Source organism: Podarcis bocagei, assembly GCF_964188305.1.
Source record: "Podarcis bocagei genome assembly, chromosome: 10".
NCBI lineage: Eukaryota > Metazoa > Chordata > Lepidosauria > Squamata > Lacertidae > Podarcis > Podarcis bocagei.
The window spans coordinates 60,925,325-60,944,162 of record NC_138135.1 but is presented as its reverse complement, the minus strand read 5'-3'; the positions used below and the strand labels follow the sequence as shown (position 1 = coordinate 60,944,162).

The window sequence follows — 18,838 nt, the reverse complement described above, 5'->3', positions numbered from 1 at the left end:
CCCTAGATAATAAGGTGGAGAGCCTCCTCTTTGGTGGCCCCATGGTGATGAAATTCTCTTCCACTGGACCAGTGTGAAATTTCTACATTGCAGATTTTTGGGCTGGCCCTGAAGACCATACCCACACCCCTTCCAAGATTGATGTTTATTAGATGGGTTTTGAGTCTGGGTCTGAGTTTTGCTGTTTCCAGGTGTGTGTGTGTGTGTGTGTGTGTGTGTGTGTGGAGTGATTGTTAAAAGTTTTAAAATGATGCTCATTTTCTTTTGTTGTTTTGGAAGTTTGCCCAGAGAAGCAGCCTAAAAATAAAATAGAAATGGCTGGAGAATCTTTCCAGAAAAGGCTTGCTTGGATGGGGGTGCAAGGAGGAGAGAAGCTGAAGCAGCAGAGAGCAGGCAGGAGGAAAACAAAATAGAAAAAGAAACTTATACTGGGCTAAAAAGGTAAAGGGACCCCTGACCATTAGGTCTGGTTGTGACCGACTCTGGGGTTGCGGCGCTCATCTCGCTTTGTTGGCCGAGGGTGCCGGCATACAGCTTCCGGGTCATGTGGCCAGCATGACTAAGCTGCTTCTGGCGAACCAGAGCAGCACACGGAAACACCGTTTACCTTCCCACAGGAGCGGTACCTATTTATCTACTTGCACTTTGACATGCTTTCGAACTGCTAGGTTGGCAGGAGCTGGGACCGAGCAACGGGAGCTGACCCCGTCGTGGGATTCGAACCGCCGACCTTCTGATCGGCAAGTCCTAGGTTCTGTGGTTTAACCCACAGCGCCACTGGGCTACAACAACCATAAATCCTAGTCATTGGCTATGCTGGTTAGCAATCATGGAACTCCAGCATCTTATGAAGGCTACAGATTCCCTACCCTGTTACACAGCAAGAACATGGAGTCAGTGAAAGTATAGTTCCAAGTTGCACATGTGGAGTGACTATTGCAAAGGAATGAATCAGGGCACTGGTTTGGGGAGTAAAGTAGATCCCCATTTAGCAGTGTACTGCTGTCACACATACAATTGGAAACTGAGAGTGCAGGTTCAGTGCAACTGTTTTTCAGTGCCTACCTGTGTGGAGATAAACTGTCTGTTGGTTAGAGAAGAAAACATCAGCTTACCTGGAAGGACTTTGAGCCAGCAAGCTAATTGGGAATCTGATGCACTGAACTAATTTAGGATGTTCTAATGAGACTTGTCCAAGTAGCCATGCATTTTACACATCATAAATCATGAAGACACAGCCCTGGTCCCAGAGTGTCGAAATATACGAGAGGAGTCCATTGTACAACCTGCTGTCCTTCGAAAAGCCTTTTTCACAGCAAAAAACAAACAAACCATCAATTGGTGAAACTACAATTTTATAAATTTTCATAATTTGTTTTAATTATTGCCTTTACCAGAATGTACTCCATAACTATGCAGTTAGTTGGGGTGTGATCTAGGGAATTTTTACCAGAGAAAGTTTACAAGACCATTTTTGTTATTGTCTGAATAGATTGAACCATCTCTCCTAAAGATGAGCTCCGTGGCCTGGTCCTTTGAGGTCTTGTCATCCATTTTCTTTGTAACGGTGCCTCTCTGCAGATGTTACTAAGCTAAAACTCCCAACAGCCAATGGGTAAGGAAGATTAGAGTTGTAGTTCAGTAACATCTGAAGGGCCAAAGGTTCTCTACACCTGCCCTACATCTTATTATGTTGTTCCTCCCATTGTTGATTTTAATTGGATGGGTGCATAATCTCTGGTTCCTGAGTACGGAAGGGCAAAGAAGGTTATTCTGGAGCTTGACCATGTGAGCATAGGGAAGGGTTGCAGCTCAGTGAGAAGCACATGATGCGGAAGCACCCAGGTTCAGGAAAATACTCTGTCTGAAACCCTAGAGAGCCAATACTAGCTACTATAAACACAAGACTGACTTAGATGGACCAGTGGTCTGACTTGAGATAAAACAGTTATCTCTAATGTTCCCTTACAAGACTCCTGTGATGCTGGAGTGGCTGGAAATGCGATGTTAACACATGTGTGTTGCAAGGAACTTAATAACCCTGCCTCATTCACCTGCCTTTCATGTGTGTTTGTGTGTGTGTGTGTGTGTCACAGCAACTGGTGGGCCTGGAGTATATTATTTACCCCCTGAAGCAACAGTATACTCTGTTGACTAAAGGTGTGCTGTGTCTGGATTTATTTTCTGGGAATTATTTGTGTATGTATTTTCACACCGCCTTGCATATAGCATCCCAAGGAAATGCACATCAGAAGAGAATTGATGATATTTTAAAAGAGTTAAAACATTTAAACAGTAATAACTTCTTCAAATAATAATAATAATAATAATAACTTCTTCAAATAATAATATTCTTCAAGTAATAACTTCTTCAGTAATAATACAGCAGCAATCTGGGGCAAATTAACATTAATCAGGGACTAAGCATCAGTGGAAGCCTGAGAACACAGTTAAATCTTTGAAAGGCACCAAAACGCCAGCCGTGGTTGGCACATGTCTGAGCTCAAGTGGTTCCACATTGTGGAAAATTTCATTTGGTAGCAAACGTGTTAACTCAAGCTCTTTCATGAAGATGATGATAACTCGGTCTCATTCTGATGGCAAAGAACCATTCCTTTGTTTTAAGCTGAGGGCTGATTGTAGAGTAATACATGGAGGTGCTTCTCCTTTCAGGCTCACCCTTGGCTTCATGATCAGCTGTGCCTTCCTGTCTATGTGGCTTAGCAACACCTCCGCTGCTGCTATGGTGATGCCCATCGTAGAGGCAGTGGCTCAGCAAATCATCAGTGCTGAAGCGGAAGTGGATGGCCTGGAAATGACTCACGCGAATGGAGCCACCAATCACGCGCTGGAACTCGATGGTACGCAGGATGCTGGACGTTTTCCACCTTTACCTTCCCTGGGGAAAGACCAGCTAAACTGAAGCCCTCCTATTCAACTTTTCACCTCTCTCCCTCTCTCTTTTAAAACAGAAGATATTGATGAATGCAAAGCAGTTGGCTGGAAAGAGAAAACAAAGGAAATTAATGGGTAAAATTTATTTTTGATCACGTATATTATATCAGTTTGCTCAAGCACAGCAGATCACTTATAAACACTGCATGTTTCTTTTTTCCAGATATAGCAACGGGCCTGCTCATGCGGTTCACACTGTGTGCAAGATTGAGAAGGAAAAGGTATTTCATAAGCAATCGTGGCATTTTAATTTTGAAATTATGGTTTGATTTCAGCCTAGTAGGTCAGGGTCACTAATTTCTCTAGGTCCATTGACACATTTGGATTTTGGAGAGAGTGCTGTGGGCACCACCCTCTCTGGTCACTTCTTTCAGGTCCAACAGAATTAATTTGAGCCTTGAAAAGCACATAAAGCCGAAAGAGGAAATGAGAAAGAGTGCTACTCTTCCTTCCAATTTTTGGGTTGCAGCAACTGGTTTTCTCTTCAGGTCATTCTCTTTAGAAGGATGAGCTAAAGAAGAGTCCCTGTGGAGATCCGTTTCAGACTGAGCAGCCAACATATTATATTGTTGTTTGCCCTTTTGGCCCATTCAGATGCATACCGTATTTTTCGCCCCATAGGACGCACCGGTCCATAGGATGCACCAAGTTTTTTTGGGGGGAAATAAAGAAAAAAAAGTTATTCCCCCCCCAGGCGCTTGTGGGGCCGGCAGCAGGGAGAAGCGCTCTTCTCCCCACCGCCCGCCTGCAGACCAGGTCTGGGGACAGCGGGAAGACGCGCTGCGCCTCCCAGCTGTCCCCGGAGCTTGCGGGGCTGGCGGCGGGGAGAAGCACGCGTCTCTCCTCCGTCAGCCTCCAAACCACATCGGGAGACAGTGGGATGGCGGCGTTCCGCCTCCCCGCTGTCCCCCGACCTTGTGGGGCTGGCGCTGCGGCTCTCCTGAAGCCTGGAGAGCGAGAGGGGTCGGTGCGCACCGACCCCTCTCGCTTTCCAGGCTTCAGCGAAAGCCTGCATTTGCCCCATAGGACGCACACACATTTCCCCTTCATTTTTGGAGGGGAAAAAGTGCGTCCTATAGGGCGAAAAATACGGTAACTTGTTTTAATTACTCCGGCTGAGATTCTCATTCTTTTGTTTTTATTTTATTTTTTTACGTCCTGTGTCTGTGTCGGGCTGCCAGATGATTTTAAACAATGATCTCTTGCAAGAGGGAATCAGAGTCTCATAGAAGATTGTGGAAACTTTTCAAAACATAGCCTAATGGGTGCCCCTTATTACAGTCTCCACTGCTGCAAAATGTTCCTTAGCTTTAAAATCCTGATTAGACATCTCCCTTTTTATGTAGTTGAATTCCAACTATGAGAAATGTTTTGCTGGCTTTCCAAATAACTTTTTTAAAAAAGGAGGTGGTTTTGTTGGTCCACTGGACAAAAAACCCCAAAGTCTACGCATTTATTATTTCTTTATTAAAATTATTCATATCCTGCCTTTCGGGTAATCTGCAATATGGTATAATACAAAATTGTGAGTGAGCTTTTGAAGTCTCCAAATTAAAGAAAAGGATGCAGCTAGCCATGTTGATGAAATCCAAAATCTACAGGGTGATGATTAGGGACAATGAAATGCCAATAAGTCAGGAGCAAATGTTAGAACTTGCTCATGACTTTGTGACTTTTCAGTTGGTCCTAAGAAAGGTGTTGTCATACTATAGGTTTTGTTGGGTTTGACAGGTTTCTTGAGCCCCGCCTGCTACCCTTGTATCTCCAGCTGTTAATCCATCCCGCTAATGGTTCCTGCTGCAATATTCTCCACTGGTTTCTGCGTCCATGTTCTTTCTTGTCTTGTGGGAATATTGCCTTAAACTGAGGCAAACCACTAAGTCCATCTAGCTCAGTATTGTCTGACTGAAAGCAGCTCTTCCGCCCTTCCTGGAGTTTCTGGGGGTAGAATCTGCCATCTTCTGCATGCCAAACCGATTCTCTCCCACTGAGATCCTTCCCCTAGATCTTCCTCTTTGGACTCAGTTCACCCCTGGCCCTAGTCTGACTGTGAAGTTGCTGGCAAGTCTTGGAACAAGAATTGTGGTGCAATTTGTAACTCTGCTTTGTAATGATTACTCGTGAATTCTTATCTCGAGACTCAAATCAGCTTCATTAACCCCTGGCTCTAAGCCATCCCCCTGTAACTGGAGTCTTTAAAGTGCATCATGGATGAAAAGTCGTTCCCTGACACGTTTCAGTAAACGGACATGACAGGGAAGGAGAACTGCACTAAACCCAACTAATTATATGAATTCATTCTCAGAAATCCATGTTTGGTTGAAGTTCTTAGCCTGGGGGCTCCTCACACTTTTCACTGGGCCCATATTTTGATTGTATTGTGCCCTGATTAATTCCCCCTGGTCTGAGAGCTTCTCTCGTTGTTGCGCCTTGCGTAAATCTTACCTGCTGAATTGAAGCTCAGCGAAGGAAAAGCCTCCCCTGAATTCTCTGCACATCTGATAAGTTCTGGTTCGGTGGGATTTTCACAAGGCACAGCTGTGGAACGACGAGAAAACCTCTCGGACCCAGATGAATTAATCGGCACACGATGTGATCAAAATGCAGATCAAACAAAAGTGTGCATGAGCCCTGGGACATTAGTGGTTGAAGTCTGGGGATGGTGGTCTTAAAATTGTGTGTCCATACATTTTCCTCCTTCTCTTTTTCTCCCTGCACTCCAGGCTGTGGGGACCAAAAGTACAGCATCCACGAGTGCCTACCTAAGAGATCAATGCATTTTTTCTTTTAAATGTACACGTCTGTCGCCATTTTGCTACAACCAAACCATGACTCTCTTCTCTTTCTATTTACCAGTATTCTGGTGTGAAAACCTGTGAATCACACAGACTTTTTAACAGACCTTATCAAATATTTGATCCCTTTGAGATGCTCCATAATTTAGTCTCCATGTGAGATCATTCAAATCAAACAAAAATGGGGTAGAATGGGTTGGATATCAGTATCAGACCCCAAAGCTTGGAGCCAAGAGAGATGTTGAGCTACAGTGAGCTAAATTTGCCTCTTCCAATTACCATGCATGTATTTGAGCTTAGTTTGAGTGATGTAGTTATTATTTTTGAATGCATCACTGAGCATTTGAGATGCGGCAGAAGTATGTCAATGCTTCACTGATAAAAAGTATGTTTCAAGGCTTTTTTTTAAAAGGATATCCCCTCCTCCTGCCCACAGGTCAACCAAGCTGGACCTGTTCTCATGAGGTCTATGGGGTGGTGGGGAAGACATTTCACTGTGACTTCCAGCTACATGGGTTCATAAATAAGGCCATCTTGAGGAGTTACAAGCATGCGTAGGATTCAGCCCTGGCATGCCATCACTACACCCAAGCCAAATCCTGCACATAATGGCAGATGCTCATGGTGACAGCCTCGCACCACTCAGAGAGGGAAGAATAAGCCTTCTATGGTGAATACTTTTTCCATGATGAATGCAGATTTTCATCTCCTGTGAGTGTTTTCCCACTACCTGTGCTGGAGCCCACCACAGTGAGACTGTTCTTACGGATGAAGAAGAATTTTATAAAATGGCACGGTTTAGAAACTCTCGCTCTCTCCTAGCTCAATAATCCCCAAGGCATTCTGAGCCAAGCCCCCTTCCATCTTGCCTCTGCTCATTATGGCTCAGTGTCAGCATCTTCCATCTGCCTCTTCCCCTTCTTCTGTCCTCTCTCATGTTTTCACAAACTTACCAAGTCGCGAATATGGAGGAGGGGAAAGAGCAGCTGAGGCTGCTTCTGTTTCTGCAGGCCAAGCTGTTCTTGCCAACTTGAACTCTAGGATGTATTATTTGCTATTCTTCCTGATTCATCAACCAGGAACAATAACAACAAGTTTTGAAAACCTACACGCATCAGAAATACACCATGGGTTATTTCAAAGATTCTTCACTCTACAATGTGTTTTATCTAAAACCTCCAAAAAGATTTGCAAAAATCTCAGCCCCTTCAATTTCTGAACAAAGATGGGCAGGTTTCACACGTCGCTAGGCGAAAATGAAAATGTTTACTGTTCTTTTCATTTCTTATTTAAGGAGACTCCAGAACCAAGTGATACCGGAAGAAAATACCGAAACAAAAGGGACCACATGATATGTAAAGTCATGTGCCTGTGCATTGCCTATTCGTCAACTATTGGCGGACTGACGACCATCACTGGAACTTCAACCAACTTGATATTTGCTGAGCACTTCAACACGTAAGAAAAGAGACAAAAACAAGTTTCTCTAAATCTGAAACCTGTTTTCACTTCCTTCCTTTTATAAAAGCACTTCAAACAACAACTGGGAATAATAAAAAAAACAGTTTAAAAGATCGACACATACATAAAATCAGTTCAGATCCAAGACAGATACCAACTGGGTTGAGTGTCAAGACCCTCAAGCCAACCCCCATTAGAATAAAGTAATACACACAGACACGGAATTTTTGTTTAAGGTTATTGGGCACAATTTTTTGGCCACAACTTTACTGATTACAGGGAATGTGAGCAGTATTGGCTTAGGCATTGGCAAAAGACTATATCGGACTCCTGCCCCCTTTGCAGAAAGTCTGTAAGGGTAAACCACCCAAAGGGGAGCTGCTTCAGGGGAACCCGCCTGCATCTCCCCCGGTGTTCCCAGAGGCCCGGCATGGCCCTAGCCCCTCAAGCGGACTTCGGACAAGATCCAGGCCCCAGATTCCTTTAATGGAATACCCTTGGACAATGGGGGGGGAGACCTCCCCTCCCCCACTCAACTATAAGCCAATGCCTAACTGCCAAACCTTACAAAGTTGTGATGATTGCTAAGAGGTAGGCAAAAACCAAGTGGCCAGTGCCATTTCACCAAATGGAAAAAATTCCTACCCGGTCCCCGTCCCAAGACGGGCCACCAACCAATGTCCAAAGCAAGGCCAGAGGACACCTAAATTAAAGGGAGAGTGGGCTGGTGTTCAGCAGCCACTTTTATACTTTCCCCCATGATCACCCTGTTTAAATTGATTGGGCAATAGCCCTGGGTAATCGTGGTGCCACCCTGGTGTGAGGGCAATAGCTCCACCCATGCCAAGGTGGGGGAACTGAGTTGAGGGCCTGCCCACAACCAGGACCATCTGTTAAGATGATCCCACATAAAGTTTTTATATCCCAATCCAGCTCTGTCCCCCAAATATACTTAAGAGCCTACCCATGTGATGGTATTGTAGGTTAGTTGACCTTATTACTGCTGGGTCACATAAATGTCTCATAGATTAGCTAAATATTCAGGTGAGTCACATGATGATGCTCTTGCAGTTTAGCTGCCAACAACACTCCACCACAACTTCTACTTTACAAATCAATGATATTTTAACCGTGCAGTAAACAAAGAAGCAGAAGGCCAGAGAATTTCTGAACCACAATCACTATCTATCCATCCAGGCTCTATAAAGTATTCCAAGCTTTGCAATTCCATTGTCTTTGTCCTTGATGTCCCAGTGGTCAATATCTATCCAGAAATTTTAAGGCTCATCGTTATTTCAATGGGAGTCATAAACACACGCTTAAATCCCTCCTGCTGAAATCAATGGAACTTAAAGTATTCAACTTTTGCTGGACTATGCACTACAGTGGTACCCCGCAAGACGAATGCCTCGCAAGACGGAAAACCCGCAAGACGAAAGGGTTTTCTGTTTTGGAGGCGCTTCGCAAGACGAATTTCCCTATGGGCTTGCATCGCAAGACGAAAGCCCATAGGGAAATGCTGGCGGTCGGGAGCAAAGACTTTCGCCCACAGCCGGCCTTCAGAAGAGGACCTCTTCTGAAGGCCGGCGGGGGGCAAAAGTCTTTGCTCCCCCCCCCCCCGCCTGCCTTCCCCCCGCCTGCCCCGGGCGATCTTAAAATGCTGGCGGGCGGGAGCGAAGCGTTCGCTGCCGACCCCCAGCATTTTAAAATCTCCCCGGGACAGCAGAGAAGTCTCTGCTGTCCCGGGGATATTTTAAAATGCTGGGGGTCGGGAGCATTTTAAAATCTCCCCGTGTCCCGGGGATATTTTAAAATGCTGGGGGTCGGGAGCGTTCGCTGCCGACCCCCAGCATTTTAAAACGCTGTTCCGAAGCGGGGAGGGGGGGGGTTACCTGCCCCAGCCGCCCCACTTCGGAACGCTGTTCCGAAGCGGGGAAGGGGGGCGGGGACACCTGCCCCAGCCGCCCCACTTCGGAACGCTGTTCCGAAGCGGGGAGGGGGGCGGGGACACCTGCCCCAGCCGCCCCACTTCGGAACGCTGTTCCGAAGCGGGGAGGGGGGGCGGGGACACCTGCCCCAGCCGCCCCACTTCGGAACGCTGTTCCGAAGCGGGGAGGGGGGCGGGGACACCTGCCCCAGCCGCCCCACTTCGGAACGCTGTTCCGAAGCGGGGAGGGGGGGCGGGGACACCTGCCCCAGCCGCCCCACTTCGGAACGCTGTTCCGAAGCGGGGAGGGGGGGCGGTGACACCTGCCCCAGCCGCCCCACTTCGGAACGCTGTTCCGAAGCGGGGCGGGGGGGGGCGGGAACACCTTCTGAAGGCGGGCAGGGGGCGAAAGTCTTTGTCCCCCCTGCCTGCCTTCCCAGGGGCTTTTAAATCGCCCCGGACAGCGGAGAAGTCCTCCGCTGTCTGGGGCGATTTTAAAATGCCGCCCGCCAGCATTTTAAGATGGCCCGGACAGCGGAGAAGTCCTCCGCTGTCCCGGGGTTTTTTAAAATGCTGGGGGTGGGAAGAAAAGCCCTTGCCCCCCCCAGCCTTCAGAAGAGGTCCGGGGACAGACTGTCCCCGGACCTGGTCTGAAGGCGGTTTCCCTAGGAACGCATTAATTGATTTTCAATGCATTCCTATGGGAAACCGTGCATCGCAAGACGAAAAACTCGCAAGACGAAGAGACTTGCGGAACGAATTAATTTCGTCTTGCGAGGCACCACTGTATTTCCATTGCAGAAATAGTAAACTGAAGCTGAGGGGAAGGGAATTTAGACGCAAAGATCCTTGTCCAACCACCATGAACTCACAGGACAATACGGCATTCAAATAGACACAATATTACAGCTGGAACACTTCACACAGGCCAGAAATGCAGAATGGAAAAAAGGAAAATAATGTCTAAAAACATTATTCTGCAGGTTTGCTCTCCCTCCTTTTAACAAACTCATTGAAATCACAAGGCTGTCTTAGAAATGTTTTATAATTATAAACGATGGTGGCACAGTTTGGCCCCAAGAAACTTTTCTCACAGCTGAAGATATATGATGTTTAACTTCATGCTATTTCTGAGGCAACTGCAATTTTTACACTTGATACTAATTGACAACAACCGCAGTATCAAGGATCATTCTGTCAGTTTCACTCTGCGTCCCAAATATGTCTAATCTGTTAAAGCGATTTCTAGTTCCCTGGAATATTGTCTATCTGCCACCTGTAATTTGCTAAAAATTGCATCATCCTAAACTGCATTTTACACAGGCAAATATATCATAGTTACTTTAAAGCAAATAAAATAAAAGCATACATATAATCAAATAAGCAAGGACACATTAAAGCCTTCAAACTTCATTACAAGCAAGGCAAGGGAATAATAACCATACCAGAGGAAAACACATCTCCAACTAATTACCTATGTGATTCCACCCTGAACAACTAACAGTGCGGGCTTTCTTCTGAGGAAGCATGCCTGGAATTGCGCTACAAAACTCTTTCTTGTTTATAGATGGACATTTTGTTACGAGCCCTGGTTTGATTACAGTTCCAGGATCATTTTGGCACTGACATGCAACACCATTGTTTTTGTTGGAGATCATAAGAGCTGCTTTGCTGGATCAGACCAAAGCCTTTTTGTTGTTTAGTAGTTTAGTCGTGTCCGACTCTTCGTGACCCCATGGACCAGAGCACGCCAGGCACTCCCGTCTTCCACTGCCTCCCGCAGTTTGGTCAAACTCATGCTGGTAGCTTCGAGAACACCGTCCAACCATCTCGTCCTCTGTCGTCCCCTTCTCCTTGTGCCCTCCATCTTTCCCAGCATCAGGGTCTTTTCCAGGGAGTCTTCTCTTCTCATGAGGTGGCCAAAGTATTGGAGCCTCAGCTTCAGGATCTGTCCTTCCAGTGAGCACTCAGGGCTGATTTCCTTCAGAATGGACATGTTTGATCTTCTTGCAGTCCATGGGACTCTCAAGAGTCTCCTCCAGCACCATAATTCAAAAGCATCAATTCTTCGGCGATCAGCCTTTTTTATGATCCAGCTTTCACTGGAGGTCTCTGCCTACCTCAGCCAGTTGCCCAATCTCGCCTGGGGAAGTGTTGCCAAGGTGATCAGGCCAGGTAAGGGGAGGGACCACCCTGCCCACACAAGCAGCAATCTTTTGCCAATGTGGGGCTCAAACCCACGATCCTGAGATTCCCCATCCCCAAGGGTTGGAGAAGAGATGGGGTCGTCTCAGGGTCCAAAATTACTTAACTCACCTCTCACTTTCAGGTGGTTGTGCATTCTCTGAGTTGTAATTAGAGATGAGTGGATCAGCCACCTCCTGTCAGTTTCACAGAGTTTCATTCATGCCCTCCCATTCAGCATCAATGTCAGTTTCACATGTTTTCATTCATAAGTTTATGCCCTCCTGCTTCTGTGTCCATCTCTAATTCTTCTTAATAAAAGAACCCTCCCCACAAAAATAGGCCTATTTGTATGCATTTTATTCCCTCTCCCTCCACAAAATAGGCCTTTCCCAAAACATGCATTCTAATCTAAAATGTATATTTTTATATACACCACGGTAATTTTTTTTTTTTTAGTTGAGCACCATCTCGCAAAATTCAGAGTTGCAAGAAAGCTGAAGGATTACTGCATTCTGAGCTGCATAATAGTTCAGGAGGTGTGAGTCAGGTCAGTTCACTTAGAAAATGTGGACTGAACCAAATCCCCGAGTCTTCCTAGTTGCAGCCGGCTGCCCATGGTATCTTTCAGAATCTAATAAACCACTTGAGTGAAGTGAAATGAAATGTGCAAGGAAGGTGAAAGGGAATCATAGAAAGCAGCTGAATTGGAGCCAGATGACGCAGCAACATGTGAAAAGGGCTATGGAATGCATAGCTCTCCAATATTTCTCTGATGAAAATAGGGGTGTCCTATTCAATAATAATAACAACAACAACAACCACAACCAGCCCATCTGACTGGGTTGCCCCAGCCACTCTGGGCAGCTTCCAACATATATAAAAACACAACAAAACATTAAACATTAAAAAAAAACCTTCCCTACAAAGGGCTGCCTTCAGATGTATTCTAAAGGTTGTATAGTTACTTATCCCCTTGGCTCGAGGTTCCACAACTCCATACCCTCCAACATTTCTCTGATGAAAATAGGGATGTCCAGTGCTTTTTTAATTTTAAAAAATGTTTAGGGGTACTCTCATTTTCCTATTCATATTGAAATTCTGCCCCTCAATGAGGTCAAACTTAGATTCACAAAATGTTTAGGGGTATGCGTTCCCCCGGGGGGGGGAGCACAGGGGATGTCCTAAGGAAAAGGGGACATTCTGGGATCAAATCAGAAACTGGGACAGCTTCTGTAAATCCAGGACTGCCCCTGGAAAAAAGGGGGCACTTGGTGGGCATGTGAATGCCCTCCTCTCACAGATTCATCTAGAACTGACCTTGCAGGGCTTTGGGCGCCAAAGCACACATTGATCCAAGCCTTTGACTGAACTGGATGTGGATTTGGGTAGGCTTCCCGCTCTGGCTTGTACTGTTGTTCATTGTGCTGATGAGTGTACTGCTTTATTGGTTTTATGTACCAGGATTTTATTGTGCATTATATGTTCCTGTTTTATCCTGCGCCCTGCTCTGAGATTATTTTTTAATGAAGAGTGAGCTAAAAATCCCCTAAATAAATAAAGGGAGAGACATAAAACATAAACACAAGCCAATCAACAGAGGGAACATGACAGAGGCCAGAGTAAAGAACTATCAAAATGCAAAAGGCATTAATATCGTCAGCTTTTCGTATTACAGCTGCTCTTCTAAGCTCCATTTGGTTATGATTCAGAGCCACTCTCCATGGTGGTTTTGTGTGTTAATCTAACATAATATACAAAACCTTAAGAATGATCTTAAGATAATGAAAGCCCTGTTGCAGAGCAACAATCTTATCCCCAGGTCTGTCCTGATAAGCTTGGTCAAGGTCAGTACTGCAGGTATAAATCACTTAAATTCAAACATTTATTAATGCAGATTGCATGGCAACAGCCATGAGGAAGAAGGTGGAGATAGAAGGGAGCTGTTAAAACAGGTTATGCAGTCTTGTTTTTGTAGGATCCTATCAATGCGATAAGGGACGCGGGTGGCGCTGTGGTCTAAACCACAGAGCCTAGGGCTTGCTGATCAGAAGGTCGGCAGTTCGAATCCCCGTGACGGGGTGAGCTCCCGTTGTTTGGTCCCTACTCCTGCCCACCTAGCAATTTGAAAGCACGTCAAAGTGCAAGTAGATAAATAGGTACCACTCCGGCGGGAAGGTAAATGGCATTTCCATGCACTGCTCTGGTTTGCCAGAAGCAGCTTAGTCATGCTGGCCACATGACCGGAAGCTCTCTGTGGACAAACGCCGGCTCCCTCGGCCTATAGAGTGAGATGAGCACCGCATCCCCAGAGTCGTCCACAACTGGACCTAATGGTCAGGGGTCCCTTTACCTTTACTATCAGTATGATAGTCCAAATCTCTAAGGTCAAACAGATCATCTTCAAAGTGTGTTTTTCTTGGGCAAAGAGGCTGTCTGAACAATCCTAGTTTGGCTGTTATAGTTACATAAGCTTACGCTGCAAACCATCTTCATCACTGGGTAGCACAGCCTTTGTATTTTCAAGTACACAGGGCCAGTGAACCTCCTGATTTTGAGCCGGTGCATTCATCCCCACAACATGTTGTGCCTTCGTTTTTCACACCGTAATGAATATTTTCTCTGAATGCTGACACCTTTACTGTGCCCTAAAGGACTTTAGTTTTTGCTAGATCAGGAGGACACTGTAAATCTCTGATCCCACACTGCGAAAGCACATTTCAGAGGAAATGTCAAGCAGTAGGAGTGTTGGCTTGAAGTCACATCAGAGTAGCTTTACCATTTCAAACATGAAACAGTGAGCAATGAGGAAGGAAAGCAAATTATTTCCCCACCCCCATACCCAAGGAGATGTCACTTGCTTTGGCCACCTGTGCATTCACACAGTAAGGTTGGGCATGATCAATGGGCCCTTGTTACCAGGCCAACTAACGACAGTGAAATGAGTTTTTGTTTCATTGAAGGTGGAAATAGTATTAGCACAGACCAGACTTTTTCTGTTGCAGCCAATTCTCTCAGCCTGTTTCATGGAAGCTGCAGCCTGACGGTGGATGCTTTCAAGTTCACCTTGGTATGCTGGGTGATTTTGGCATTCCGGATGACATTACTTTTGCTATCTGCCCTGGGAGAATCACACAGAGATTCTCCAAAGGAGCAGGGTCCCATCAAAGAAATTGCCTTGCCTATTTTGCAGCTCTCAAGTCAAGTCTGACACCTTTGTCCCAGAGAGAGCTTAATAAAATCAAACAAAGCTCTTGTCTTAATGAAACCTTTCCTCATTATAGAAACTCTTTATGTTTGTTAAGCTGCGCATCTGTATCTGACTTTGACATGTGGCGAGTTCAGGCTATTGCTATGCAGAGAGGGTTCTGTCACTCAAGGGAACTTGCAATGTGTAACTTGTGTCAAGGTCCTTGTTTATACATCCCTGCCTCAGGAGGTTACACTGCAAATGTTGAGAGAACTGTAGGAGACAGTCAGCAACATGTTTTCTACTTTGAGCCCCATCCACACTATAAATTTAAAGCACTTTTATACCACATGTTTGGCCCCCAATCATCCTGGGGACAGTAGTTAAGGGAGCTGAGAGTTGTTAGAAGACCCCTATTCCCCCTCACAAAGCTATCTAATAATAATACTAATAATAACTTTATTATTTGTACCCTGCCCATATGACTGGGTTGCCCCAATCACCCTGGGTGGCTTCCAACATATATAAAAACATAACAAAATATTACACATTTAAAAGCTTCCCTATACCTTTAGAGTTCTTCTAAGGGTTATATAGTTACTCATCTCCTTGACATCTGATGGGAGGGCGTTCCACAAGGTGGGTGCTGCTACCGAGAAGGCCCTCTGAACTTCAAACTGTGGTTTATGGATTACTTAATTAACAATTACTTAATTATTAAGTGGTTTGTTCTGTTACATGGATAAGGTGGAGGAGGTCTTTTGTAAAATGCTGTAACATTAAATCCCGTCAGTTGAACATTATACTGCTCAATTAACTGAGCTCAATCAATTATGTACATGGAGCTGGAATGAAGCCCATTGAAGTGCTTCATGGTCCTATCTATCATGGTACATTCAGCATTCATTGGGTAGTTTCTGATGACTAGAGCTAATTCCCTTAGCCAGGGTGGATCAGGAATTCATTTCATCGTCTGGACGGACTGATGTCTAAAAGAGCTATGTGAGTGCTTTGTGACAGAGTCTTATCACATTCTTTTTGGGTATAGCAGTTGTGATATGATGGATCGCTTCATGCTCCCTAGTTGATTTGCAATCCTAGTTGTCTGGTAGCAAACAAGAGCTCTAGACCAGCAGTATGGTGACATAAAGAGAGTAAACATCTCTTCAGTCTCTCAGTTCAGTCTCCATAAAGCTGAAGTTCCTCACACAATAAAAAGCTTAGACCATATTACAAAGAGTGTGGTACTCAATAAATAAATACTAAATAAATTAGCAGAGTATTGTAATACTGAATATCTTGTTTAGTTTCAATTAAACAACACAGTAAATTGGCAGTTTTCTCCTTAGCTTCAGAGTTCATTACTGTTAAAGAACAATGCTCTTCAGAACCTGGTAGAAACTTCAGTGTGACCCCAATACAATAGAATACAATACAATCAGCTACAGTGGTACCTCGGGTTAAGAACTTAATTTGTTCTGGAGGTCTGTTCTTAACCTGAAACTATTCTTAACCTGAAGCACCACTTTAGCTAAAGGGGCCTCCTGCTGCCGCTGCGCCGCAGCTGCATGATTTCTGTTCTCATCCTGAAGCAAAGTTCTTAACCCGAGGTAATATTTCTGGGTTAGCAGAGTCTGTAACCTGAGGCGTATGTAACCCGAGGTACCACTATACCAATATATTTGCATTATAATATTTGATAATTGTAATCCTATTTTCTGATCTTGTCATAAAATAAAAACATTCTGGATAGCTTATAGTAAAGGAGGTAAAACTCAGAACAGAATATGATGCATCAGTTGATCCATTGGTTGTATTGCATGGTTAAGTCAAAGACGTGATCTTATCAGTGGATATGGAACTGGTAATTCACTTGCTGACTGCCACACAAATAGCCATATGCTATGGCTGAAGAAAAGATGGTGACCCAACATCAGTGTCTGGGTTATGAAGCATATAGTGGAGCTTTGGAATGTTCTGGTGTAGTAAGACTCGAGAAAATATCCAACCTTGAAACAATGTCTGGTTTTTCAATATTTATATATCTATGTGTATATGTACATCTTCCATGTATTTATCATGTAACTTTGCTCATATGACGGAACAAAAGAAAATTGCTGTCATTATAAGCCCTATTTGAGCATCCACTTCCTTTATGTGATCGTAATCATGTAGCAAAGAGGAGAGGAAAACTGGCAAGTCCAGCCCTTCACTGGTGCCTCACATTCCTCAACTGTACAAGGCCTTTACAAGTTGAAGGGCAGACTTATGAAGTAGGGGGGCTCCTGTACTCATGCAAATCTCATGATTGAGAACCTCATTCGAATCCTATCATGTAGTACAGCCTTTGTCCATCTGGCTGGGGCAGATGGGAGTTGTAGTACAAAACCTCTGGAGACCACCAGGTTGATGAAGGCTGAGGCAGCATATTATGAATAGCTCTTGGGGAACAGGGGGACATTTTAATATGATTTTGAAACCTTCCATAAAAAGGGGGAGACCACCAGCTCCACCCAGTGTCACACTAGATACCTGTGGTACTAATAAAAGGGACACCATAGGAAGTCAAGCAGTGAGATCAGGAACTCAGTGACACAGGGCCAATGAGTTCACACTATTGTTGTTAAATGTGAAATAATGCAGTTGTCATTCAAATCTACATTTGAGGTGAAGTCATATTCCATCTTCATTTCCTGATAGAGCTGGTTTTCATATCTAAAACTGGACAGGGTGTGTGTAAGTGTATCAATACTTCAGCTCATCCCAGGGATCCTGTCTTAACTGGTGTCTTGCTTTTCATATGCAATAGTGATGTCTTAACCTCATTTTCTTTCTCATTTTTTATTCAGGCGGTACCCAGGTTGCCAGTGCATCAATTTTGGAACATGGTTTATTCTTTGCATCCCCATCACTCTTATCATACTGGCCCTTTCCTGGGTTTGGCTCCTGTGGCTTTTCCTGGGTTTCAAGTAAGTATAAATGCCCAGTGTAATCCATGTGATGACAGTTGAGGCAGGGAGAATAGTATACTGTAGAAAATCATTTCATATTTTAGAATGAGAATGGGTGGTTTCATTCATGAAAATTCACCAGCAATTACTAGAGGCACCCTTTCACTCATGAAGGCCAAAGGTAGCCTATGTGGTTGTGAACTTCAGATGTTGTGAACTACGACTCCCATCTTTCTGATCATTGACCATGCTAGCTGGGGCTGATGGAAGTTGGAGTCCACAACATCTGGATGGCATTACATTGGCTACATTTGGCTGTGACCCTCCAATATGGCCAATTATGGGAACTGGAGTCCAACAACTTTTGGAGGACACAGGTTCCTCAACCCTGTGGTATAGAAATAGGCATGCTTTTGGAAACTCAAAACCAGCCCAGTCCAAAATAATATTTGCATGTGGACTGATGGTGGTCATCATTCAGGACTTCTGCATATGCAACCCACACTCATAGGGTGAAACCAATATTTGTTCCGACACACCTTCGGGTGGAAAAGTCCTATTGTAAAGCTGCTACAGTGAATAATCTTCTCAATGCTCTGGGTTGATAAGGTTTATCCCTCAACTAAAGGGATAAAGATAGAGGTAGCTTGGACCCCAAAGAGGAATTATAATTCCAGATACCATTCCCCAAAAAGATGTGGTAATGGAACCATGGTTTGCTCACAATTCAGCCTTATGCTGAAGTGGGCCAAACATTTATAAACTGCTTAATTGTAATTAAGCACCAATAAGTCACAACAAATGATTTATAATAAGTGACATTCATCCTAACAGCTGGAGGTTGCATGGCTGCTTTTGTTTAATAAATAGCAGATACGGATAGAATTGGTATCTGAATGAGGAACATATTAGAATATGGGTTTAAATCCCCTGCCCATCACACCACAGTCCTGATTTGACCACCTCACCACCCCCAACCCACAGCTACTATTTACTAAACAAAAAAACCAAAAAACCAAAGAAAACGATGTAACTGAGAGTTGCACAGTTAATATCACATCAGATTTGACCTTCAGCATAACATTGCTTTCCCTTTTCACATACAAATGTCACTAGGTGGTATAATTCCCCCCCCCCCCAAGAATAGAGAGCATATTTTCCAAGATTTTCAGCAGGGATTTTGCTTTTGAGGTATTCAACATGGTGTCCACTATCATTCCTATCATCCCTGTTCATTGGCTATTTTGGCTGAGGGAAATGGGACCTAGCTACTCTAGTTTATATAAAGGAAGCCCACCTGACTTCATGCCATTTACTGTCTCTGCTATAAAGTATGTGCACCAAAACACCAAATTTGCCAATACATTACAATACA

The 18,838-nt window shown here is 44.5% G+C and overlaps 1 protein-coding gene across 1 annotated transcript in view; it reads left to right on the top strand.

The window, feature by feature from the left end:
- Positions 1 to 18,838, top strand: part of SLC13A1 (solute carrier family 13 member 1) — an 85,427-nt gene that overhangs the window by 50,985 nt on the left and 15,604 nt on the right. Inside the window, exons 5-9 of the mRNA XM_081211645.1 lie at positions 2,674 to 2,861; positions 2,973 to 3,030; positions 3,119 to 3,176; positions 7,045 to 7,208; positions 17,362 to 17,481. Coding sequence (XP_081067771.1) covers positions 2,674 to 2,861; positions 2,973 to 3,030; positions 3,119 to 3,176; positions 7,045 to 7,208; positions 17,362 to 17,481 — 588 coding nt within the window. The remainder of the gene's footprint in view (positions 1 to 2,673; positions 2,862 to 2,972; positions 3,031 to 3,118; positions 3,177 to 7,044; positions 7,209 to 17,361; positions 17,482 to 18,838) is intronic.